A 20,844-nucleotide genomic window follows, 5' to 3' on the forward strand; every position below is an offset into this window, starting at 1 on the left:
TTTAATTTGGGTGTATTTCTACAAATAAATATATTAGGTATTAATTTGGGGGAATTCCAGTTTTTTAGCTTTTTTTTTTTTTTTTTTTTTTAAAGTTTGCTTGGTTGCTAATGTGTGCTGTGTGCTGTAAGCAGCGTATTGCACAGTGCTAGGATGGTCCTAGGTATTGACATCTACATCCTGATAGCTCAAAAGGTGTAATTTTTCTGCCTTCTTGTTTTGCACAAAGAAAAATAAATAAATTTTCTCAAAGTCTTATTCATACTTCTCATGTTGTGGGTGTGGATTGTAGTGATCTGCTGCACACAGTTGTGTTAAGTCAGGGTGGAGTGACAGCCTCTGGACATTCACATCTCTCTCCTTTCTTTCTGCAGGACATGAAAGCTAAAAAGGAAACACCTCAAGAGCTTTTGCTTTACTTTTTTTGGTTTCATTTTTTTGTTTTTATTTTTTAAAGTTGATAAACTGTGCATACTTCATTCACAACAGATTTTCTATACATTCTCCATTTAAACAGAAGTACACAGTTACTGTTAAAGATGCAGTATTATCTATAAAGTACTTGCTTTACTCTTTGTAAATTTCTTTGTCAGAGTAAATTCGGTATGTTATGAATTAAACATGTATATCTCGGTGCCAAATATAACTGATAACCTTGTGTAGCTTACTAAAAATGTTCAGTTTATCTCAGATACGTTAAACTAAATAAGAGCAGTATTTTTTAAAAGAAGTCTTGTATTATTGAAATAATAAATAACAAAAATTAATTTAAATTCACTTTCAACTTTATAGGCAAAAGACAGCATGTAGGAGACTAACTTTTCAGTGGGTGTTGTGGTAGAGTGTAAGTGTATTTCCACTGTTACTGTGATAGCATCTGGAGTGGGATTTTAGGTGATATACTGCATCCTTAATTGTAATTGAGTGTAGAACACTCGTGGATCTTGTAGAGAGTTAACACTTGCAGTTCACTGCTTTAAAAAAATTGGAACAAATTTGTCAGTGCTAAGTAAGATTCCATTAACCTTATTTTAAAAGGATCGGCCATTTATAACAAACTAGCAATTTTTATTTTTCTCAATGAGCAGGATCTGGAACTCCTAAGCCATCTACTCCTACACCAACCCCTTCATCGGCCCCACACCCTCCTGATGCTCAGAACTCAACTCCTAGTACCCCTTCAGCCACCCCATCTCCCCAAGATTCAGGCTTCACCCCTCAGCCCACTTTGTTCACTCAATTTGCTCAGCAGCAAAGGGCTCTGAGCCAGGCAATGCCTGTGACAAGCATTCCTCTTTCTACCTTGGTAACATCTATAACAACAGGAAGCACGGTCTCCCCGGTCATGGCAGACTCTGCTGGGCTTAACGCCATCAGTGTAGTGAGCTCTGCTGGGTAAGTTGACAGTGTTAAAGACAGTTTTATTTGTGAGATTAAGAACAAATTGCACATTACACAGAAAGATGCTACTTTGATATAATTAGGAGCTGCTTCATGTGAATGATATAATTTTAGTAACAAATCTATTACCTGTACAGAGATGTATCTCACAGTTGCCCAGATTTTACCACTTGGGCAGTGCTTTGCTTCTCCTCACTCTGAAATATCTAAAAATATGCTCATTACCTAAGCCAGTCATACTTAAGCACTAAAATGGAACTCGGCCTAGACATTGAGAATTAAAAAAAAAAAAAATTACATTTATTTGGGGGTGGGGGTGTTTGTGCCACAATGCACATATAGAGGTCACAGGATGACTTGCAGGGTTTGGTGGTTTTTCTACCACCATCTGTGTTGTTTCTTCAGGCTCGGTGGCAAGTGCCTGCTGAGCCATCTCACCTAACCTAGGAATTAATTTTTAAGATAAAACTTGTTTTATCGTTTTTTAATCTGAAGAATTGTGAGCTGTATTTGCTTTCATAGTGTGCTCTGTCCCTTACCCTGCAGCGGAGCCCAGGCTCTGAAGAGTGGCTCAAACTCCATGCTGGGTTGTGACACTGGTACCGTAACTCCTCCAGGAAAAAGCGTGTGTGGCGGCGGCCTTCTTCCATCAGGGGGTCTCTTAACAAATGCACTGCCCAGTGCGATGCAGGTGACTTCTCAATCAGGTTAGAATAAAGTACACATGAAAGTCTTTCATTGATCTTGGGGGTTTTGTTTGTTTTAATTTTTTTTTTTTTTTTTAAAGTCAGGGTGTTGTTGGTTTTTTTACTCTTCGGTCTTTGGAGGTCCTGCCACACAGTTTCCAAATAAGTTCCCACAAAGTCTTATTCTTATTTGTAAATGCCCAGCCTTAGCTTGGCTTATTTCAAGCCAGCTTTTCTTAAATTATCTTATCTCTTGTCTCTGGGCTTTTATCTTTCCCTGTTTCTGTATACCTTTCTTTACTTACTCCATGACTTGCTGAGTAACTGGGTGGCTGGCTCCTGATATTCTCCTCTTCTTGGTCTGCTATTCTCTTGTTCATGTTTTTCCTCCTATTCTCTGTACTTGACAGCCCTGCCTATCCTTTTTCTCCTCCCTTGCTATTGGCCATTCAGCTCTTTATTAGACCAATTAGGTGTTTTAGACAGCTTCATGGTGTTAAACAACTACAACATAAAAGAATGCAATACATCTTTGAATCATTACACAAATATTCCATGGCGTAAACAAATGTAACACATCTTAAACTAATATTCCACAATCGCAGGTTCTCAATAACTGGCCTTCTGCTTGGTATGTGCTGAGGGTGGCCTTCTACTGATCTTCCTGCTTCCACCTCCCAGAGCTGGGATTACTGTGTGTCTCCATACCCACCCTTAAAAACTGTTATTTTAAGGACATTATTAAAAGCATTAAGTGCTGTTTTCCATAGTTTTATTTCTCAGATCCTTGAAAAGTCTTTTTTAGTTCTGATATCAGAATTATCCATTTAGAAAACATCTGGGCAGAACCTGTTAAATCTGTAAGTCTGTGCACATTATGTCTTCTGCTTTGCATAATAGTGAAATTAGTTTTAGTAACCTTACTCTTGTCAGTGGTAATGGTCCAGAGAAAATATTAAAAATATATGTTCCACTGCTTTCAGCATGGCAGCTAAAAGCCTAGATTCTTATTCGTGTAATCTTGGGAAGTTGCTTTTTTATAACATTTCCCCAGAAATAAAATGGAGGTAGTAGTAATTTGTTTCATAGGAGAAAAAAATACATTATACCTGTGCCATTAGGAACATTCAGGTTGTCATCCTTTGTAATAGTAGTAGCAGGTCTTGCATAGTTAATTACCATGTGACCCAAAGCAGTGGGAACAAGTGTGATGAATGTGCTGTATTGCCTGGAAACAGTTCCTTTTCTTACCAGTGGTGGGAGCGGGTAGGCAGCTCAAAAATTAACCAAACAAAAATTTTCTTGGTTATGGAAGAAGAAGCCAAGAAAGTATAATGTAAATATGTTATTACTTTCTAATTCTAGTTGTGCTTACTTTTATGAGAAGGAGCCATGGATATTAAAGTCACATCCTGAATTTGAGATAATTTAGATTTATGTGTAAGGAACTCCTAGGATACTAGGTTTACATTGTTCCAGTGCTGTCCTTAGAGCCACTTACTTAATTTCCCCAGTCTTAGTGTCATCTGCATTCTGACTTTTTCTGGTCTTTAGGAAAAAGAGGAAGTCTTCCAGCATCTTTCATAAGCTAGAAAACTGTATACAGGGACCATGCTTCTTTGTATGCTCTACCACAGACAGACACTAAGTGGATGCCAGGCACTGATAAACATTTACATACCAGTTACAGCTCAGGCCATTTCTCCTCAGGGAATATTTCCTGAATGGGACACATCTGAGACTTTCTCAAAACATACCAGTTTTCTACATCTCTTTCTGTAAATAACATCTGATGGAGGACTACATAGGTTTTTGTTAATATTTTTAAGATCTTCCCACTTATTCCTCCCAAATACTGGGATTACAGGCACAAACCACTATAGCTAGACTAGATAATTTTTAATTTGTATTCAGATTGATGTGGACAAAAGTTGCACATACTTTTATTTGAGGGGGGACTATCTTTAGAGACAGGGTCTCACTATGTAACTCTGGCTGTTTTGGAACTCACTGTGTAGATCAGGCAGTCCTTGAACTCACAGAGGTCCTCCACCTCTTCCTCCTGAGTGCTGGGTTGAAAGCTGTGCACCACAATGCTAGTTAATTTGCACATATTTTGGAAACACACACACACACACACACACACACACATAGAACATACATACAATATGTATGTATGTGTGAGCACACCAGGGCTCAAGTTTAGAGTCAAAGGACAACTTGCAGGCATCTGTTCTATCTTTCACCATGTGGGTCCTGGGGTTAAGCTTGGTGGCAAGTGCTTTTATGTAAACAGTGAGCCATCCTGCTAGTGCTTTGTTTTTCTTTAAATTTGGAGTTAGTAGGCCATCATTATATCCTAACTTTGGATTTATCTTTACAAAAGTCAGTGTTCTTTTAACCATTTGGTGATTGGTATTTAGAATGTAAAATTTAGTATTTATTATATGTAACTGAGAAATGTAAACAGGTGGCAGTGAAAATGTGCTTGTACAAGGGTAGTTTGTTACCTTTATAATGTATAGGTAATGCTAGATGATTTTCTTTAACAGTAAGTCAAGTGAGGAAGTCTTTGAAATGTAGAATATAGTTTTTATGTAGTATATCTAGTATTCTACATCTTTGAATAAAATTTCAATATTGATAAAAAATAAAATGGTTCTTTGTTTTTTTTTGTTTTGTTTTGTTTTTTTTTTTTGTTTGTTTGTTTTGGGTTTTTTTGAGACAGGGTTTTTCTGTACTGCTTTGGAGTCTGTCCTGGAACTAGCTATGTAGACTAGGCTGGCCTTGAACTCACAGAGATCTGCCTGCTTCAGCCTCCCAAGTGCTGGGATTAAAGGAGTGTGGCACCAATGCCTGGCTGGTTCTTTGGTTGTTAAAGGGTTTAATATTACGTGTAAGTCAATCATTTGGAGACAGGACAATGATGTATTTTCATATGTTGAAGTATAAATTTCTATTTGTAATACTTACAGTTCTATTATAACCATGACTTTTTATTAACAGATATCCCATTTGGATTAAAAAATACTTCAAGTGTCAGGCCTTTAAATCTACTCCAGGTAAACATGAAACAATGCTTTTGACTAAAATTTATATATAATATATATATATATTTTAAACAGTGTATATTTATACATGTCAGCATATGAAGATTTAAGGTCTATCTGGAATCTTCTAAGGGTATTTGTATTGCTACCTTTTTGTAGTTAAGTATAAAGAAAAAATGATTGGGTGTTCTATAGAAGTAGCTTTCATTGGTTTTATTCCCTGTCTAATCAAGAGCTAGCTGCCTCAATGTGGTGGTCCTAGAAAAGCACTAGCCTGCAATCGAGGCAGTAGAACACTTGCAGACATGCATGTGCTTGTTAGTTTACCATGGGTTTTTGTGCTTGGGGGTTTCAAAATTTGGGGTGCATTTTTCCCCCCAAGGAAGATTATGCTTTCTTAAATCAATGGTAGATAACTACTGATTCTATAAATGTTTGTTGAGTCTGATATATACCTAATGATGAGACCTTACCTTTTTTCATTATGATGTCACTGTACTCTAAGAGATAGAAAATGGAGCCTGATTGTTAGAGCACCTGCTTTACATGGGCAAGGCCTAAGGTTGAAGACCTAGCAATGCATGAGAAAGGAGAAAAGGACTAGACTAGAGCACTCTGGGTCCCATGCTAACTCCTTTACTTTTGTCTGTCTGTTCCTAGTTACTTATTCCGTTACACCCCCTCCCCACCCCCGGGTCCCACTTCTCCTTCTCCATGTGTAATTCTTGTAGTTAGCATATAAAATAATGAGCTTCACTACAACATGTGACCTTTTCCTTACTCCTTCCACACTGGTCCCCATTCTTGCTCCACAGTGTCCCCTCTGCTTTCAGTGTGTATGTGTGACTATTTAAAATGTAGACTCTAAATACTATTAGATATTTGATATTTCTTTTGTGTTTTTCTACTGTTACTTTCAACTTGGTTATTCTTCCTCCTCAAGATCCTTTAACAGTCATATATTAAGCTAATAATTTGGAAAATAGATAGCTGTCTACAGAGAACTTAACGGTAGACTTGAAGATAAAGATCTGATGATAGATAATGCAGAGCTGTGGATTATTGGGAAATAGCAATCCTGACAGATCAGCCAACCTCGTATGTAGTCATAACTGATAACAAGCTAATCTGTTTCTGGATATGGTATAAATATGCTGTCAGTATTTGCAAACCAGTTGCAGAGCTGTGCACTAGTAACGTGGGCACAGCTAGAGATCATATTGTTTTAATAGAATTACTTTTCCTTGATATTAACATATGTCTTGAGAAGTCTTTTATGATAGATAAAAAAGAATGAGGACAAAGCCACCTTGTCTACTAGTGAAAAAGAAATGCTGAGCCTGGACTATGTCAGATTTAGTTAGTTTAGTTTTCTTAAGCAGATGATTGCCTTTTTAATTTGGGTCAGAATAAGAGCAACTTAAAGTCTCCACAGTAAAGGCACTTCTTATCAGCTCTATAATTCCTCACCTTTTTGTATTAAAATGGTAATTTTTTAGGATTATTGCTAAAGAACTAGAACAAATTTGGCTGATAGGTTGTCTTATACACATTTCTGAATCACAACTTTTTGATTTTTGAGAAGGACATCTTGTGAAGCTCAGATTGTCTTTGAACTCTGCCTTCTCTTGTCTCAGCCTACCAGATCATAGATATATAGTCACTACAGTGTGTCACAATGCCCAGTTTGTTTGAATTCTTAGTGTATGCAACAATCTTTTGTGCTGATGGCATAGGAAGTGATAAATGTTTAAAACTGTAAATTTGTATAGATAATTATTAACTTGAAGCAGGAAATTTATATTTGAAAATAATATTTGAATGGAACCAAAAAGAAGTTGAACTTAAAAATAACATCTGGGTACAGCCTGCCTAAGTGCAGGCAGCTTGTTTTGTGTACTTGTGTGTGTGTATGGAGGTGCTAGAAGCTGGCCCAGCAGCGGCTGGGTTCCACCTCCAGTGTATCTAGTCCTCTTGTTCTGTCTTCATCTCTTTCTTCAGAGCCTAGAAGAGTGCTTGACTCCTAGCTAATTATCCATGAATATTTGTAAGGAAATGTAAATCTTTCACATGTAAACAACGGCTAATTTTTGTTTTAATTCTGAATAGCTTCCTGGTGGTTCACTCATTTTTAACACTGAGCAGCAACAACAGCAGCCACAGCTCCCTCAGTTTGTACAACAACCTCAACAGCCTACAGCTTCAAGTCCCCAGCAGCCAGAGGAGCAGGTATGGGATTTTTAGCCTTCTTGTGTATGTGCATTTTGGCCATTGAACTTAGGATGTGTTTTTCATACATTTCTACTGTTTTGTTGAAAGAAATAGTTCCTGTGTTTTTTTCTCTTTATCGACACCAGTAGATGCCAATCATTCTAATCAAGATGGAGGTCTCCATCTTGCCATGTGTCACACAGCCAGATAGTGAATGGCAGTGGCAGGTGACGCTACCTCACTATGTCTTTACTGACTAGCCTATCATCTTGTGTTTGTATAAGTTTGTTGCTATTGCAATGAATCTGTCTGTGTTGATGTCCTGAAGTGTTGGGCAGTGGGAACACAGACAGGAGCAGATATTGCACACTGGGATCAGGATGTAATTAAATAAATTGAAGTCTGAAGAGGAAGGGATGAGTGCTCCTGAACTTTGGCTATTCTGTAGAATCATTTGGGAAACTAAGCATACTTATTCCTGGATCCCACCTTGAATGTCTCAGCTGATGCTGGAAACTACCCCATCAGCCCTCTTGCATGTCTCTCCTTCAGTCTTCAGTGGACATGTTGGAAACCTTTTCTATATTATATATTATTAGCACATTAAGGGTTTTGCTTCACTGATAAGATGTCTAGTTTTCTTTCACTTTTTAAAACCAAATTTTATTTTCTTTGTCTGTATGTGGGTGATGGTGCACATGAGTCCAGAGGACTGGTAGGAGTTGGTACTGTCCTTCCACTGTTCTGTGGTCAACCTTGGTGAAAAGTACCTTCACAGGAAGTTTACTGTTGGAGCCTTTTGTTGTTGCTGTTTTTGAGGCAGGCTTACTCCAGCCTGGCTGGGAACTTGGCATTCATTCTGCCCTAGCACTCAAGTGCTGGGATAACAGGTGTGAACTGTGCCGTTTAAGTTTACATTTTAGTAGTATTGAGTGCATTCACACTGTTGCACAAATTCACACACCATGCAAAATTGAATCTTTATAGACAGCTGATAACTTTCTTAGTCCACTAGCAGCCACCATTGTGCTGGGTTTTTGATCTTAACCATCCTGAGAGCCTCATGTAGGGAGATATTATCATGGTCCATGTGTCCTTTTCTGTTTCTTACTGTCACAGCAGATAGGTTTCATTTGGATATGTGTCAAGAACTTGTTGGGTCTTACAGGAAGGAGTTCTCTTACTTTCCTGAGACACCACACTGTTTGTACTGTAGTGCTGTTGTCTTACATTCCCACCAACAGTGTGGACAAGTCAGTCTGTCCAAGTCCTTACTGATGGCTTGCTAACTTCTGCTCTTGGGTCTTTTGGTTTATTTGTTTTTCTGTTTCTTGTGGTTGAGATCAAACTCAGCCTCCTGCAGTCTACCCACTGCACTTCCTGTTTAAGCCAGTTTTGTTTTGAGTAGCAGCCATCCAAACAAGAATGAGTTGAGAGTCTCACTGACTGGAACTTTTCTACACATCATTGTTTCTGTATATTTGAAGAAAAAGAAATCTATTCAAATCCCTGGCTTATTTATTAACGAGATTGTTTATTTCTGCATTGTTGAGTTGAAGACATTGTATATACATTCTTCATAAAAATCTGAGAAATCCCCAGCAACTCTTTCTGCTTTGGGTTGTCTTCTCACTGTGGTCATGGCCTATGCAGTTTTGATATATTCTGTGCTATACATGTTTACTTTCTTCCACTATACTTTTGGGTTCATATTGAAGAAATGATTGGCAAATCAAACTGGTGAAACTTTTCTCCTATATTTTCCTCTTAAGAGTTCTGCAATTTTACTTGTCTTATATAGTTTATCAGAATGGTTTCTCTCTTTGACTTTATGATCTTGAGAGATGACAAGTGTCTTGTTAAAATTTTATTATTTTTGTATGTATGCCTGTGCACCATGTGCATGTGGAGGCCAGAAGAGCATGTCAGAACCCCTGGAACTAGAGTTACAATTGGTTGTGAGTTACCATGTGGGTGCTGGGGACCAAGCCTGGATCCTGCAGAATAGCACCTAATGCTGTTAATCATTGAACCATCACTCCAGCACAAATTATTTTAGCTCTTCTAATCTTACTTATTTTGTCTAAGACCCTGTAGAGTGGCCTTTATCCTTTTAAGTTGTCTAAAGACCTATTATCTTTAGTGTGCTTTGTTTTGCAAGAGGCCCTTACTCTGTAGCCCAGGGTAGCTTCAAAATCTTCCATTGCAACATGAGCCTGACAGGCACAATGCTTTCCAGATTATTGAGTTGAGTAATCCACTCATTTCCTTCTCAGCTCTGCTTACGCTGCTTTCCACAACTTTCGATACATTATGCCTCTATTTTAATTTCATAATATATTCTCATTTATTATTAACATTAATTTTCCTGTGTCCTCCTTCTAAGTAGTAGATTACAAGCTTGGACCACCACAGACAGCTTTGAAGGTTATGTTTGAAGCTGTATCTTTAGGTGTAGACACTTAAGATCATTATGACATAATTTACCTCTATAATTATTAAGTGGCCCGTATATCTCTAATTTTTGCTTCCTTTAATACTAAGATGGTTTGCCTTTTCCTATTATTTCACTGTTATTTTTTTAATCATGATTTTTAGTCATTACTCTAGCTTGTTGGTAAATATCTCATTCTAGTCATGATATTTACAGTCTTTGTGGTTCATTTTAGGAAAGAAATTATATCCAATGCATTGCATTTTTGAGTTTTTTGTTTTACAATTGGACTATTCTGGAGGTGATATGAGGTTTTTACTTTAGGGTTTTTTGTTGTTGTTGTTCATTCCAAGGACTGGGTTCCGTTCTTGTTATATGAAACCTAAGCTACTGTTTTTTCTTCCTCATACATCAAAGAAAAGCTGTCTGTTCACTGACTCAAATTGCTTTGCCCTTTTTGTATAAGTCACTTGCTATTTTTTTTTTTTTTTTTTTTTAATTCAGGGTTCTGAACAAGGTTTAACTGCTCAAGAACAGGCCTTAACTGCTCAGCAAGCTGCTGTTATTAATCTTACTGGAGTAGGAGGCTTTACACCATCACAGGCAGCTGGTAGGTATCATCCTGACTTCCTATTAAGATCTTACTGTTTAAATTATTTCCCCTTTCTTCCTTGCAAGCAGTAATGATAAAAAACTGAAGTATTTAATATGTGAACTATTAAGTTAACAAACAGTTGGCCAATAGTTTTTCTTTTTAAAATTATAGCTGATTGTGAAAGCTTTGACTCTCACACATACACACACACACACACACATAATGTTCCATTTACAGTGGCTAACTGGTCATCTTTTACATATTCATCTGAGTTTATAGAAAGCAGTTTTCAGTGTTTGCACTGCAAGTGTTTAGTTCTGTTGTCTTAATTACACGAGACCTCTTTCCCTAGATTACATAGTTTTTTTCTCAGTTTGTACTTGTATAAGTTAAATCTTCATAATTAGCAAAACTTCTGTGATTTACTTGTTTATAAAAATAAATGATACTTGAATGCTCCCACTCTCAGTAGGAAGTAGTAAACAAAAGGTAATCCTGTATTGAATTCTGACTTCACATTTCAGTAAGTCACACGATAGGATTGTATTAAAAAATTAACAAAGCTATAATGGAACTTGAGGATTCAGTGAATTATCTGTGTGCTGAGTGTACCTTTAGATTTCTTTAACCACCAGTTTTCAAAATTAGATGTCCCTTACTCAGTAGGAGTAATCTACTGAGTAATTCTTAACATAGAGGTGTAGTTTAGAATTAGTCCAAATGCAGCTTTGTAACTAATGTACTGTTACCAAACAAGTTATAGTTTTTCTAAATAGGCATAGTAAATTTGTGAAAAGAATGGTAGACAGATGATGAGCATTTGTCTGGCTTCAGGCAAATTGCAGTCACTTAGGCCAAGTCTGCAAGTCCGCTGTTTTACCTGCACTTTATTGAGAATGTGGAATGACTGGGATGGCCCATCAGCTGCAAGTCTTAGTTCACATCTGCGGGCTCACTGAATGTTGGATTTTAAAAGAACGTACTGCTTTTACATCATATAAGGGTGGCTTCCAGACCATGGTCCAACAGTATCAAGTTCCATGGAGATGTAAAAGAGGTTGCCATGGAGGCAGGATGCATGCAGCTGAGGTGCTGGAGTGCTTCAGTACTACAGAACACTGGATACAATGGTATAAACCTATAACCTAAGTATTCTACAGGTGGAGAAAAGAGAATCAGGAGTTCAGGGTTAACCTCTAATACATAGTGAGTTCTGGGGGCTAGCCTAGGATGAGACACTCTCAAAAGAAATAAAAAAAAGGAGAGAGGGAAGGAATACAGTACCTTAGTCTTAGTCTGGGTACTCCCTTCTCTCTGTATGGCCAGAATGTTCTGGAATCAGTGATACCCTTAATTAGTAGATTAAATTTATTCTGAAATATGTATGATTTGATACTTCAGGTAACGTCTATTTTTCTCATTTTCTATGTTGTGTTTTCTAACCCCGGTTGCCTTCAAACTTTTAACTGGCCTGCTTTCCCCTTCTCATGTAGTGTTGTCTCAGCTTAACTCTGCCGAGAACAGACCTGACCAAAGCCTTCTTCAACAGAGACTCCAGCTCTCCTCTGCCTTGCAGCAGCAGCAACAACAGCAGCAGCAGCAGCAGATTCAAGTAATCCAGCAGCTTCACTTGATTAATTAAGACCCTGAGTTCCAAAAGTACTGTGCACTGTCTTGCAGTAGGGCTGCTTTCCTGTCTGTTAAGGCTAAAGCAATTGGTCAGTAACTTAGGTTTGATTTAGGAGTCTGATATTTTAAATACAAGTAAGCTTAGAGCACTGAGTGTATTTTGTAACAATGCATGCTTTAAAATCTCTTTTAAGGCCTTGGTGACACATTCCACACACCTCTTTTAATTTGCATTGTATTTTGAACTAGTTTTAAGTACCATTTATTAACTTTATGATTCTGTACTGTGGGAGTGTTCCTGTTAGTAAATGTCAATACATGTTTAGAAAAATGTTACCTATTATTTTAGGAAAGGGTGTTAGCATACTATGATTGACTCGTTTTGCTGTGAATGATCATCATACAGCAAAATGGTAACTGAAGTTGCTGCATTACTGCATTATGGACTGCCGGGGCTAAGTAACTGATAATTACATCATTTTCAAGAATTGTATTTAAAGCCCTCAGCAGGCCCCTGCACTATCCGGGTTTGGGGAAGTACCCTTTGTTACCTCATGCTCTTGCTTTCATCACTCCTGGGGAAGCACCTTGCCATACCTGTGCATTTAACATAATGTCATCTCCTTTTTTTTCTTCCTTTTACAGCAGTTGAGATTCTTGCAACATCAGATGGCTATGGCAGCAGCCGCCGCACAAACAGCCCAGCTACATCGTCACCGACATACAGGCAGCCAATCAAAGAGTAAAGTGAAGAGAGGCATGCCAACCACTCCAAAATTCTGAGCAATTTTTCTTTCTTTCTTTTTTTTTTTTTAAACACAAGACCAGTGAATGAAAAGAACTGCATTTCTACTTCATTTCCCCCCAAGATGTCAGTATTTTACATTGATAGATGTGCATACTTTATACAAAAGGACAACCCTATGATGCTTACATGGAGACATGGTTAAATGTTTTCCTGTACATAACCATCTACAGAAATAACCGAAGAACTACTAGAAATATCTTCCAAAAGAATGTAGTTTGGTATTTATTTAGTACAAAAAGCCTGTGCACAGTGCAACAAATACAATTTTTACAGCTGTTTTGCAATGGTGGTGGCTGTTCATTTGTGTTTCATACTCTGAATGACTTCATCTAACAACTTGTTCACTTCTTTGTGTCTCGAAACTGCTCGACTCATGCAGTCCTGAAGTTTAGATCCAGTAAGTCCACTCCCTCCTGAAAAATTGTGCCAATGTTCAGTGTTTCCATTACTTTGTGAAAATTGATGATCGTATCAAATGTTTATTTTTAAATCAGACATCATCTAAATCACATGGTGTGATTTCAAGATCCTACAGGTTAATTTTAGAAGACTGCAGAAAACAGATAAGTCCTGAGTTTAGGAATGATACACAATACTGAAATGCAAAGAAGCCCATAAACTCCCATCAGCTAAACAGTCAAGCATCCCACACTCCACTTGACAACTACTCCCCACCAGCCTTTAAAACTGCAGTGGGAAGAACATACCTGGCTTGTGAAGACAACACAGCTTGCCTTCCTCATCCATTACTATCGTTAAGGTTCCTGTTGACAGGTGTTCCTCCTCTCCAGTAGGATCAACGATCAGCAAAGTGCTACATTTGTGGGGGGGAAAAATGTTAAAGGGAGGAGGGAAAGGGTTTCAATTCTAGGAAGAGACTGATTTCAAACAGTACTAAAAAGACCTGCTTTGATTTCAGCCTATGGAAGAGCTAATCCAGGACTGGAAGAAGCCAGAGTGGCAGTACCCTGCAGCCCAATACTTATAAACTCCTTGCTCTTCAGCTTGGGTTCTGCAGCAAATACTGAAGACAGTTTCAGAAGATTATATCGTAGTTAAGTAGTTTGGAGCATAGCTCAGCAATGGACCACTTGCTTAGTATGAACAGGCCCCATACATTCCCCATCACCATCCAGGAAAAAGAACATAAAGAAACATAGGGGCAAGAAAGGTGAACACAGAATTGGTCCTGTATATTAGAATGCAATGCAGACAGAAGCTCCCTTATTTCTTGTAAAGACAGCTAAATTACAGTCTATTATCTTAGAATGGTACTTTTGGTTAACTTACTCATCAAACACTGCAAAGGAAGTTGCAACTGGGTTTTTTCTAACATTCAAATAACTTTTCTTCTTTGAATTAACTTCTGCTAAAGCAGTTTCTTCATTTATAGTAACTTCAGGCAACTGTACTAGAAAAAGGCAAGTAAACATGTAAGGTGGATATAGTATATAGCCTCACTTTAGTCCTTTCATAACTTTTCCCAAGTTAGCTTATCCAGAACAGTTATTTGGCAGGATCTCACTATATAGCCCATCTAGCTTGGGACTCACTTTGGGATTGAGTTGTGTGCTACTCACCTGGTATCAGTATAGTTTTGTTTGTAAGTATCTCAAACAACTGAGGTAAATATGGTAAAGACCGCTTCTCAGTACATATTGTTTTCCAGCCAAACTGTTGGTTTTTTAACCCCCCATCTCCACCTCACCTCCAGACAGGGTTCCTCTGTGTAGCCCTGTCAATCCTAGAACTCACTATGTAACCAGGCTAGCCTCAAACTCAAACATCCTCCTAAGTACATGTGCTGCCACCAGCACTACTGACAGCACCCACACCAACAGCACCACCAATGCCCAGTTGGGAGTACCTATTTTATAACACTCATTTGCTCATCTGCCCTCCCAAAGTAGTAAGTGCTACTCTTCAGTACCATTTTACTACAGAAGAAGCAAGCAGGCTGGACTGATGATTAACTAGGACTACACCAGTACCACTCTAAGTTAGTTGGATATTTTATATAGAGAAGATACTGTTTTGAAGTCTGAATTGGCCTCAATCTGCCTGCCATCCTCTTCACTTCCTGGGAGCTAAGGTTACATGCATGGACAACCATGCCTGGCTTAGTTTTATTGTCCATTTAGCAATGTAGAATGACCTGGAATGTGCAAAAGTGATATTCCAAGACAATACCAAGTTATCCAGGAAACATCACCATCAGGAGATATTTATGGTCTCTGCACAAGCCATTTGGACTATAGTGAGAATGCCCTATCTAAGTAAGTGAATTCTGGGAAGGGCTGCTGCCCTAATGACTACAGGTGGAGACAGTCAGAGATTCTAAAAGGCTACAGAACATAAAACTAGGACGTCCATTTTTAGAAAACCCATGCAAAGTTGACTAACTTAGGAGGTACCAGCATCTGGGAAGCTGAGGTAGGATCAGGAATTCAAGGCCAGCCTGGACTATGGGATACTGTCTTACAAAATAAAAATATGAATGATAACTAAATCTCAAGAAAACCCTGTAAAAGGTTTTGACCAACTGGACTCTGATCATATTAGCAGGAAAAAATGTTTTTTTATTAAGACTGCTTACCATTCTTTAAAGCTGCTAACAGAGCAAACGTGCAGGCATCCAAAATATTTCCATCATAGTCGAGGCAAATAAGGTCACAGTATAGAACCCAAGCAAGCTAAAATAGTTCACACAAAAGAAGTTAGACCTGGTAACAGATTATTTCTGTTGCCTTAGGCCTAAGAATTACAGGACCACTGATAGACAAGTTAAGATAGACTTGAAAGCCTAACATTTTTTTCCCTAACCTTTATACAGTATAAGTGAAAGTGGTCAGCTTAGGCAAGCTGGGCTTTGACTAGCAAACCAACAAGCAAGAAATTGTCCATTTTCCTAAACAGATACAGGTGCAAAGAGGAAGTGTTCTTACTGTTAGGTTAGCAAATGAAAGGCCCAGCTGTAATCTGTACTCACATGATGTACAACGTACAGTTTTACGTGCTAATTATAATTAGCACTATAAATTAGCAAAGGAAGCCATTGTAGGAAGATACCATATGGGTTCAATGTAAACAGCCTTTTTATTTTTTTTAAGAGGAAAGGTGTGTGTGTGTGTGTGTGTGTGTGTGTGTGTGTGTGTTGGGGGCGGGGGTAACCTTGGTTTGAAGTGTGCATGTGAGTGTGTGTGTCTGTAACCTTAGCTTGAAAGTTTAGTTAGCTGGACATGTTGGCACAAGACTGTACTCCCAGCATTTTGGAGACTAGGAAGAACCAGCAGGTAAAAACCAGCCAGGATACAGTGTTAGCCTCGTTCATCAAACTGAAAAAACCCAGTTGGAAAGGATTTATGAAGCAATGATTTATTTAAACAATTAAGGAATAAAAGGAACCATTACAGAATCCTTTCTAAACTCTCAAATCTCAGGGTTCATTTGATTCATCCCCACTACCACAGTAGACCACACAGCCACTTCAGAGTTCATAAGAGCTCTGTTCTTACCTTGCCTGGAGAAATGCATAAGTCCTCTTTCTTAATTATCTGTGAGCTTGATTTAATGATAAAGAACATAATGAATGTGAAGGCAAAACATTTGATAACTCATGGTGGTAAAATTTCATCATAACAGTCTTACTTTTCAAGGACATCTGCAATGAACTGGCTGGTTACTTGGGCCTCTTCTCCAGGAGGTCCAGTCCGAAACCTCGATGAACACAGCGGTGGTAGATCCACGTTAGGGACTGAAAGAAACACTACAGCTATGAACTAAACTTCACTCCCTGCCAGCTGAAGTTCCTAGTACAGGGACTGCTCCACAGCACAGGTGATAGCTTTGGGTAGAAAGCTTGGCTGTGTTAGAATTACTATTTCTGTGAGTGCCTGGCTGAGAGAAAAAGAAATTTAAGCTTGTCTAAAGTTTTCCCACACAGCTTAGAAAGTTTCTTATACTTCAATCATACATAGTTCTTTATAGTTTTTCTGTTTATTTTTCTTTCTCCAATACCTGTCTCTAGTTGGACAATCTTGTGCTCACACCCAACTATTAACGTTTTAAATTGGTTTCTACCTTAAAAAGATATTCCAAGACCAAAAATATTGCCCAGTCTAAACTGAGTACAGACAGATTTCAGGCTGCAATGACAGCCTGTATCTACTACCCCTTGGATAAGGAATGTGTACAACTCAATGTGTAAACAGACCCATAAGAGGTTGGCAAAATTAAGTTCATGTGTTCCTTGCCTCTGTTACAATCTAATAAGCACAAAGCTTTGAGATGAGGGGAGTATTAATCTATTTCTGAACATGGGGAATCACTACCGCAATTATCAGCACTTCCCTACAATAGTTAGCTTTAAACTTACTCAAGTATTTGTTGAATTACAAGAATATTTAACTCACCAACATATCCTCTATCAGGGGCATCCAGTGGTGGTGCTGCAAATTCCTACAAAGCAAAGAAATGTATTCCAGTGGAAAACAAGCCACTCAAAGACTATCAAGACATTCTAGCAATGAGTTACAGAGGCTGTGCCAAAGACCACTTCAGCCAGTTACCCCGTGTTTAGCATCTACAGTGCTTAGGGATCATGGCAGGACCCTAAGGATACAGGCACTGCCCTTCCCAGCAGTTCACAGGGGAGTTAAAGAAGGACAGTGCAATCAGATTTCTGTTCATCAAGATGATGAGGACCAGTGGTCCTCTGCCCTACCTCTGTGCATTTGTTCACGAGCCAAAAGTCTGAGTTTGATACTAGCACACTGTGGCTAGACTTAGACTAGTAGTGGTCAGAAGTGTGTAACTAGCAGTAACTAGCCCAGCTCAGCTGCAGACCCACACTTCCTAGGCTCAGAGACTTGGGGCACATTATCTGACCTCAGAAGTCTCTCTGCTGTCACAGAGACAGATGACCAGTACCTGCCTACTCCTAGGGGCTTTTCCCAAAGCCCAATGAGATAGTGCCTGGCAGGAGAAACCTGGCAAGGAGTAGGTGTCCCAATAGTTATCACTTCAGCTTGACCATAGTCCTAAAGGAGGAGAGTCCCTCAGAGTAAAGTCAGAAAGCACAAGCTTTGTCAACAGACTGAGCTTCATGGGCTGAGCAGGGCTGGAGACTGGTAATTCTGAAAAGTGCCTAATAAGGTGCTCCAACTGCAGGTGGCCAGCAATAGCTACTGTCCTTTGTGACTAACAAGTAAAAACTACTGATGGCTAAAAGGTGTCACAGTAGTTAGTAGTCTACTTTCAAAAATGATATTGCCAAAAATCTTAAAAGTATGAGGTGCTGAGATTCAGCTGCAGGGGGCGGGGATTACAATTCTAAATTGTGACCCCATGTTAATTACAACCTCATAAGCACGAAGCTAATTTGGAGCTCTGCCATCAACAGACATACAGTGAACTTACTGCTTTAATTCCACAAATGACTGTGGTGTTCCCCAGTTTCACTAGAGCAGAACCGTCAGCGGTACTGATTGAACCTGGAAAGGTAAACATGGCATGTCTTCAAAATCTTTAAAAAAAAAAAAAGCAAAGTAAAAAAAAATAAACCACAAAGTTTCCTACAAAGCAATTTAAATGCTTTGGTTTGTATGGTTGTCTGGCTAAACCCTTCCAGTTGCCTCTGGAACTGTTGACAGGTTCAGATTAGTAACTTGAAAGTGGCAATACAACTTAATATCTTAATTTCTTCTGACCCCCAATTTGAGCTATCAGATTTAGAAAAGCTGTGAATCTGGTGTAATGATTAAAAATCTCTTAACACCATCAAATGCCTTAGGCACAGTATAACTGGCTGAAAAAAATGAGTGGCACATGGGATAGAGGGGGCGAGCTGGTATCCTACCAGCTGAAATGTATTTTCACCTATGTTGACAGTTGTGGTTCTGAATTCACCAAGTTCTCTTCCATCAGGACGGCAGTTTTCTTTCTAAATGTTTTAAAGGAAATAGGTTACATATGTATTTCACTTATGCACGGGGAAAACACACTAAGCCCCATTAATTTAAACTAATTGAAAAACTGTCTTGAAGCATATTTTTATTAAAGCCGTAGCACACAAATACTCACCAGAAATCTCCTGTAATACTCCAGTGGTTCCACAGTTCTAAAACATGTTTAAAAAAAAAAAAAAAAAGTGTTAAGTCAATGCATCCTAGAGTCTAAACCCAGAACTTAAGAGTGTGTTGTTGAGGCATCAGTCTCCACGTGCTCAGGTATTAACCATATTTATAAATAGGTCTCACAGTAGCAACTAGTTCTCATAGGTGAACTTAACTGTGCTTTGTCAGGAGGAATAGAGTCCAAGGCCCTTGACACACTTAGAAGAGGATTAACTGGGTGTCAGTCGTGTCACTCTAGTCCTGAAAGAGGGAACTCAACCTCTGACGTCATGCAGTAAGCCACATTAGCAGTACCTGCAACTTTAGTGACCACGAGGAGTGTGTTTTTACAGGTACGGGAGGTAGGTGTGGCTTCATCAACTCCACGCAGACAAAAATCAGAGCAGGTACACGTGATTGCACTTGCAGACACACGAGTCCGCGATTTACATGCGTGAGCAGCGGGGAACTTCATCAGAGCGCCGCCGAAGGGGTCAGGTCCCTTCCCAAGGCGGCACTCCGGTTTTACCGTGAAGAGCGGGGTGGCGCTCGGTTAAGAGGTCGGGTCGTTCTAGCTGCACTGTCTCTCAGCAACTCCCGCGGGCAGAGCCCTCCCGCCGCCCCACAAGAACTCGGGGTCCGCCGCCCACCGCCACAACCGCGCCTTCGGTGCACGCGCAGCAACTCACTTGAATCCGGCCGCCATCTTCCCGCCCGCGCCGCGCCTGCGCAGCCCGCCGCGCCTGCGCCCTTCCCTCTGCAGGCGCCTGCAGGAGTCCTGTTTAGGGAAGCCTCTCCTTCCGTGGAGGCCGCTGTGTTCCTGGGGACCGGGCATGAACACCAGGTCCCGCTCGCCCGAGAGACCCACGAGCACCTGGTTAGAGCCAGGCCTGTTAGGGAGGGCCGGGTCGGTACTGTCACAACCGCCGATGACGCCAGCCCCCTGGGTCCCACTGCCTGCCCCCAAGGTGCCTGTGCGCCCGTGCACGTGTGTGCGCGCGGAATTAGGGAGACCCTAAAACAGTCCATGTCTCCAGGCATCCTTAGATGGCTGCGTGGCATGTGTGTGAGGTTGGTAGCGCCACGAGTTCGCAGGTGTCCAGTGTGTTGCACTGAGGGATCCGCGCAGTCCTCTGTGGAGCCTCGCCAGGGTGGTGCGGGTCTAACCTGTTCTTGCCCTGGCTGGGTGTGGCCTTTGGCCAGCAAGGCCACTCCTGTGGGTGCAGGACTAATAGGCAAGGGTGGATATGCAGGATGACTTAGCTGGTACTGCAGCTGGCAGAGATCTGAGTGAAGCTGGTCTCCACTGTGCAAATGATGTTTTAGCACAACAAATATTATACGAAATCCATGTAACCCACTTTCCACATCTATCTGTAGGTTCCTGTTGCTGCATTTATAACTCTTTTAAAAAATGCTGCCATGTCATCAACATGAAAAAGAAAATTCTTCCTCAATGGCAAAGTTCAGAAGGAAACTATCCAGAAGCTGGGACTCACCTAGCAAACAGCTGTCTGTTGTCCTGCCTTCTTATAAGGAACAGAAACTGCAATTTCTAATTGACTTCATTCACTAATGGGTACTTGTTTTCTCCTTAGAGACAGGATTTCTGTTTGGTTTAGAACCTGTCCTAGAACTCACTCTGTAGAGCAGGCTGGCCTGAAACTCACAGAGATCTGCCTGCCTCTGCATCCTGAGTGCTGGGATTAAAGACCTGTGCAACCACAGTTACCCTCTGATGGGTTCTTTGGGAAGAAAAGTCCTACAGTATTTGCACTCAATGAGAAGAGTACATGGTTGGCAGCTGTAATTGGGAAGAGAGGAAAGTTCTAGAAGGGCTGAAATTTTCTAGAGAAGTCCTATATGAGAACAAGAGACATTCTGGGTGGAAATGGGCTGAGTGGCATCCCAAAGGGT

The 20,844-nt window shown here is 39.9% G+C and overlaps 2 protein-coding genes across 11 annotated transcripts in view; one reads left to right on the forward strand and one right to left on the reverse strand.

The window, feature by feature from the left end:
- Positions 1-13,098, forward strand: part of Supt20h (SPT20 homolog, SAGA complex component) — a 33,336-nt gene extending 20,238 nt beyond the window's left edge. For 6 of the 10 annotated variants that reach the window (XM_051176943.1, XM_051176944.1, XM_051176940.1 and 3 more), the window contains exons 20-26: positions 1,089-1,395; positions 1,948-2,108; positions 5,094-5,149; positions 7,247-7,366; positions 10,287-10,392; positions 11,871-11,989; positions 12,652-13,098. In XM_051176943.1, the coding sequence (XP_051032900.1) occupies positions 1,089-1,395; positions 1,948-2,108; positions 5,094-5,149; positions 7,247-7,366; positions 10,287-10,392; positions 11,871-11,989; positions 12,652-12,789 (1,007 nt within the window). In that variant the 3' untranslated portion in view covers positions 12,790-13,098. Of the gene's footprint in view, positions 1-1,088; positions 1,396-1,947; positions 2,109-5,093; positions 5,150-7,246; positions 7,367-10,286; positions 10,393-11,870; positions 11,990-12,651 lie in introns of those variants that run through there. The other 4 variants (XM_051176947.1, XM_051176948.1, XM_051176949.1 and 1 more) reach the window with 2 other exon arrangements.
- Exosc8 (exosome component 8) lies at positions 13,009-19,678 on the reverse strand. The gene is made up of 11 exons (XM_051176957.1): positions 19,617-19,678; positions 18,896-18,932; positions 18,692-18,755; positions 18,233-18,306; positions 17,227-17,272; positions 16,463-16,568; positions 16,330-16,375; positions 15,411-15,507; positions 14,105-14,225; positions 13,522-13,628; positions 13,009-13,227 (listed from the first exon to the last, which is right to left on the reverse strand). The coding sequence occupies exons 1-11, from the start codon at positions 19,631-19,633 to the stop codon at positions 13,112-13,114; spliced, it is 831 nt and encodes a 276-aa protein (XP_051032914.1). The 5' UTR covers positions 19,634-19,678; the 3' UTR covers positions 13,009-13,111.
- Between the last annotated feature and the right edge of the window lie 1,166 nt (positions 19,679-20,844).

This window comes from Phodopus roborovskii, unplaced genomic scaffold, assembly GCF_943737965.1.
Source record: "Phodopus roborovskii unplaced genomic scaffold, PHOROB, whole genome shotgun sequence".
Taxonomy (NCBI): domain Eukaryota; kingdom Metazoa; phylum Chordata; class Mammalia; order Rodentia; family Cricetidae; genus Phodopus; species Phodopus roborovskii.

What these genes read in the sequence shown, in the direction of transcription:
- Exosc8 (XM_051176957.1), bottom strand. An exon ending in TCATTTGTGGAATTAAAGCA is followed by an intron (nt 17,273 to 18,232) that starts GTAAGTTCACTG and finishes TTTGCTTTGTAG; the next exon opens with GAATTTGCAGCACCACCACT. An exon ending in TCCTTTGCAGTGTTTGATGA is followed by an intron (nt 13,629 to 14,104) that starts GTAAGTTAACCA and finishes CCACAAATGTAG; the next exon opens with CACTTTGCTGATCGTTGATC.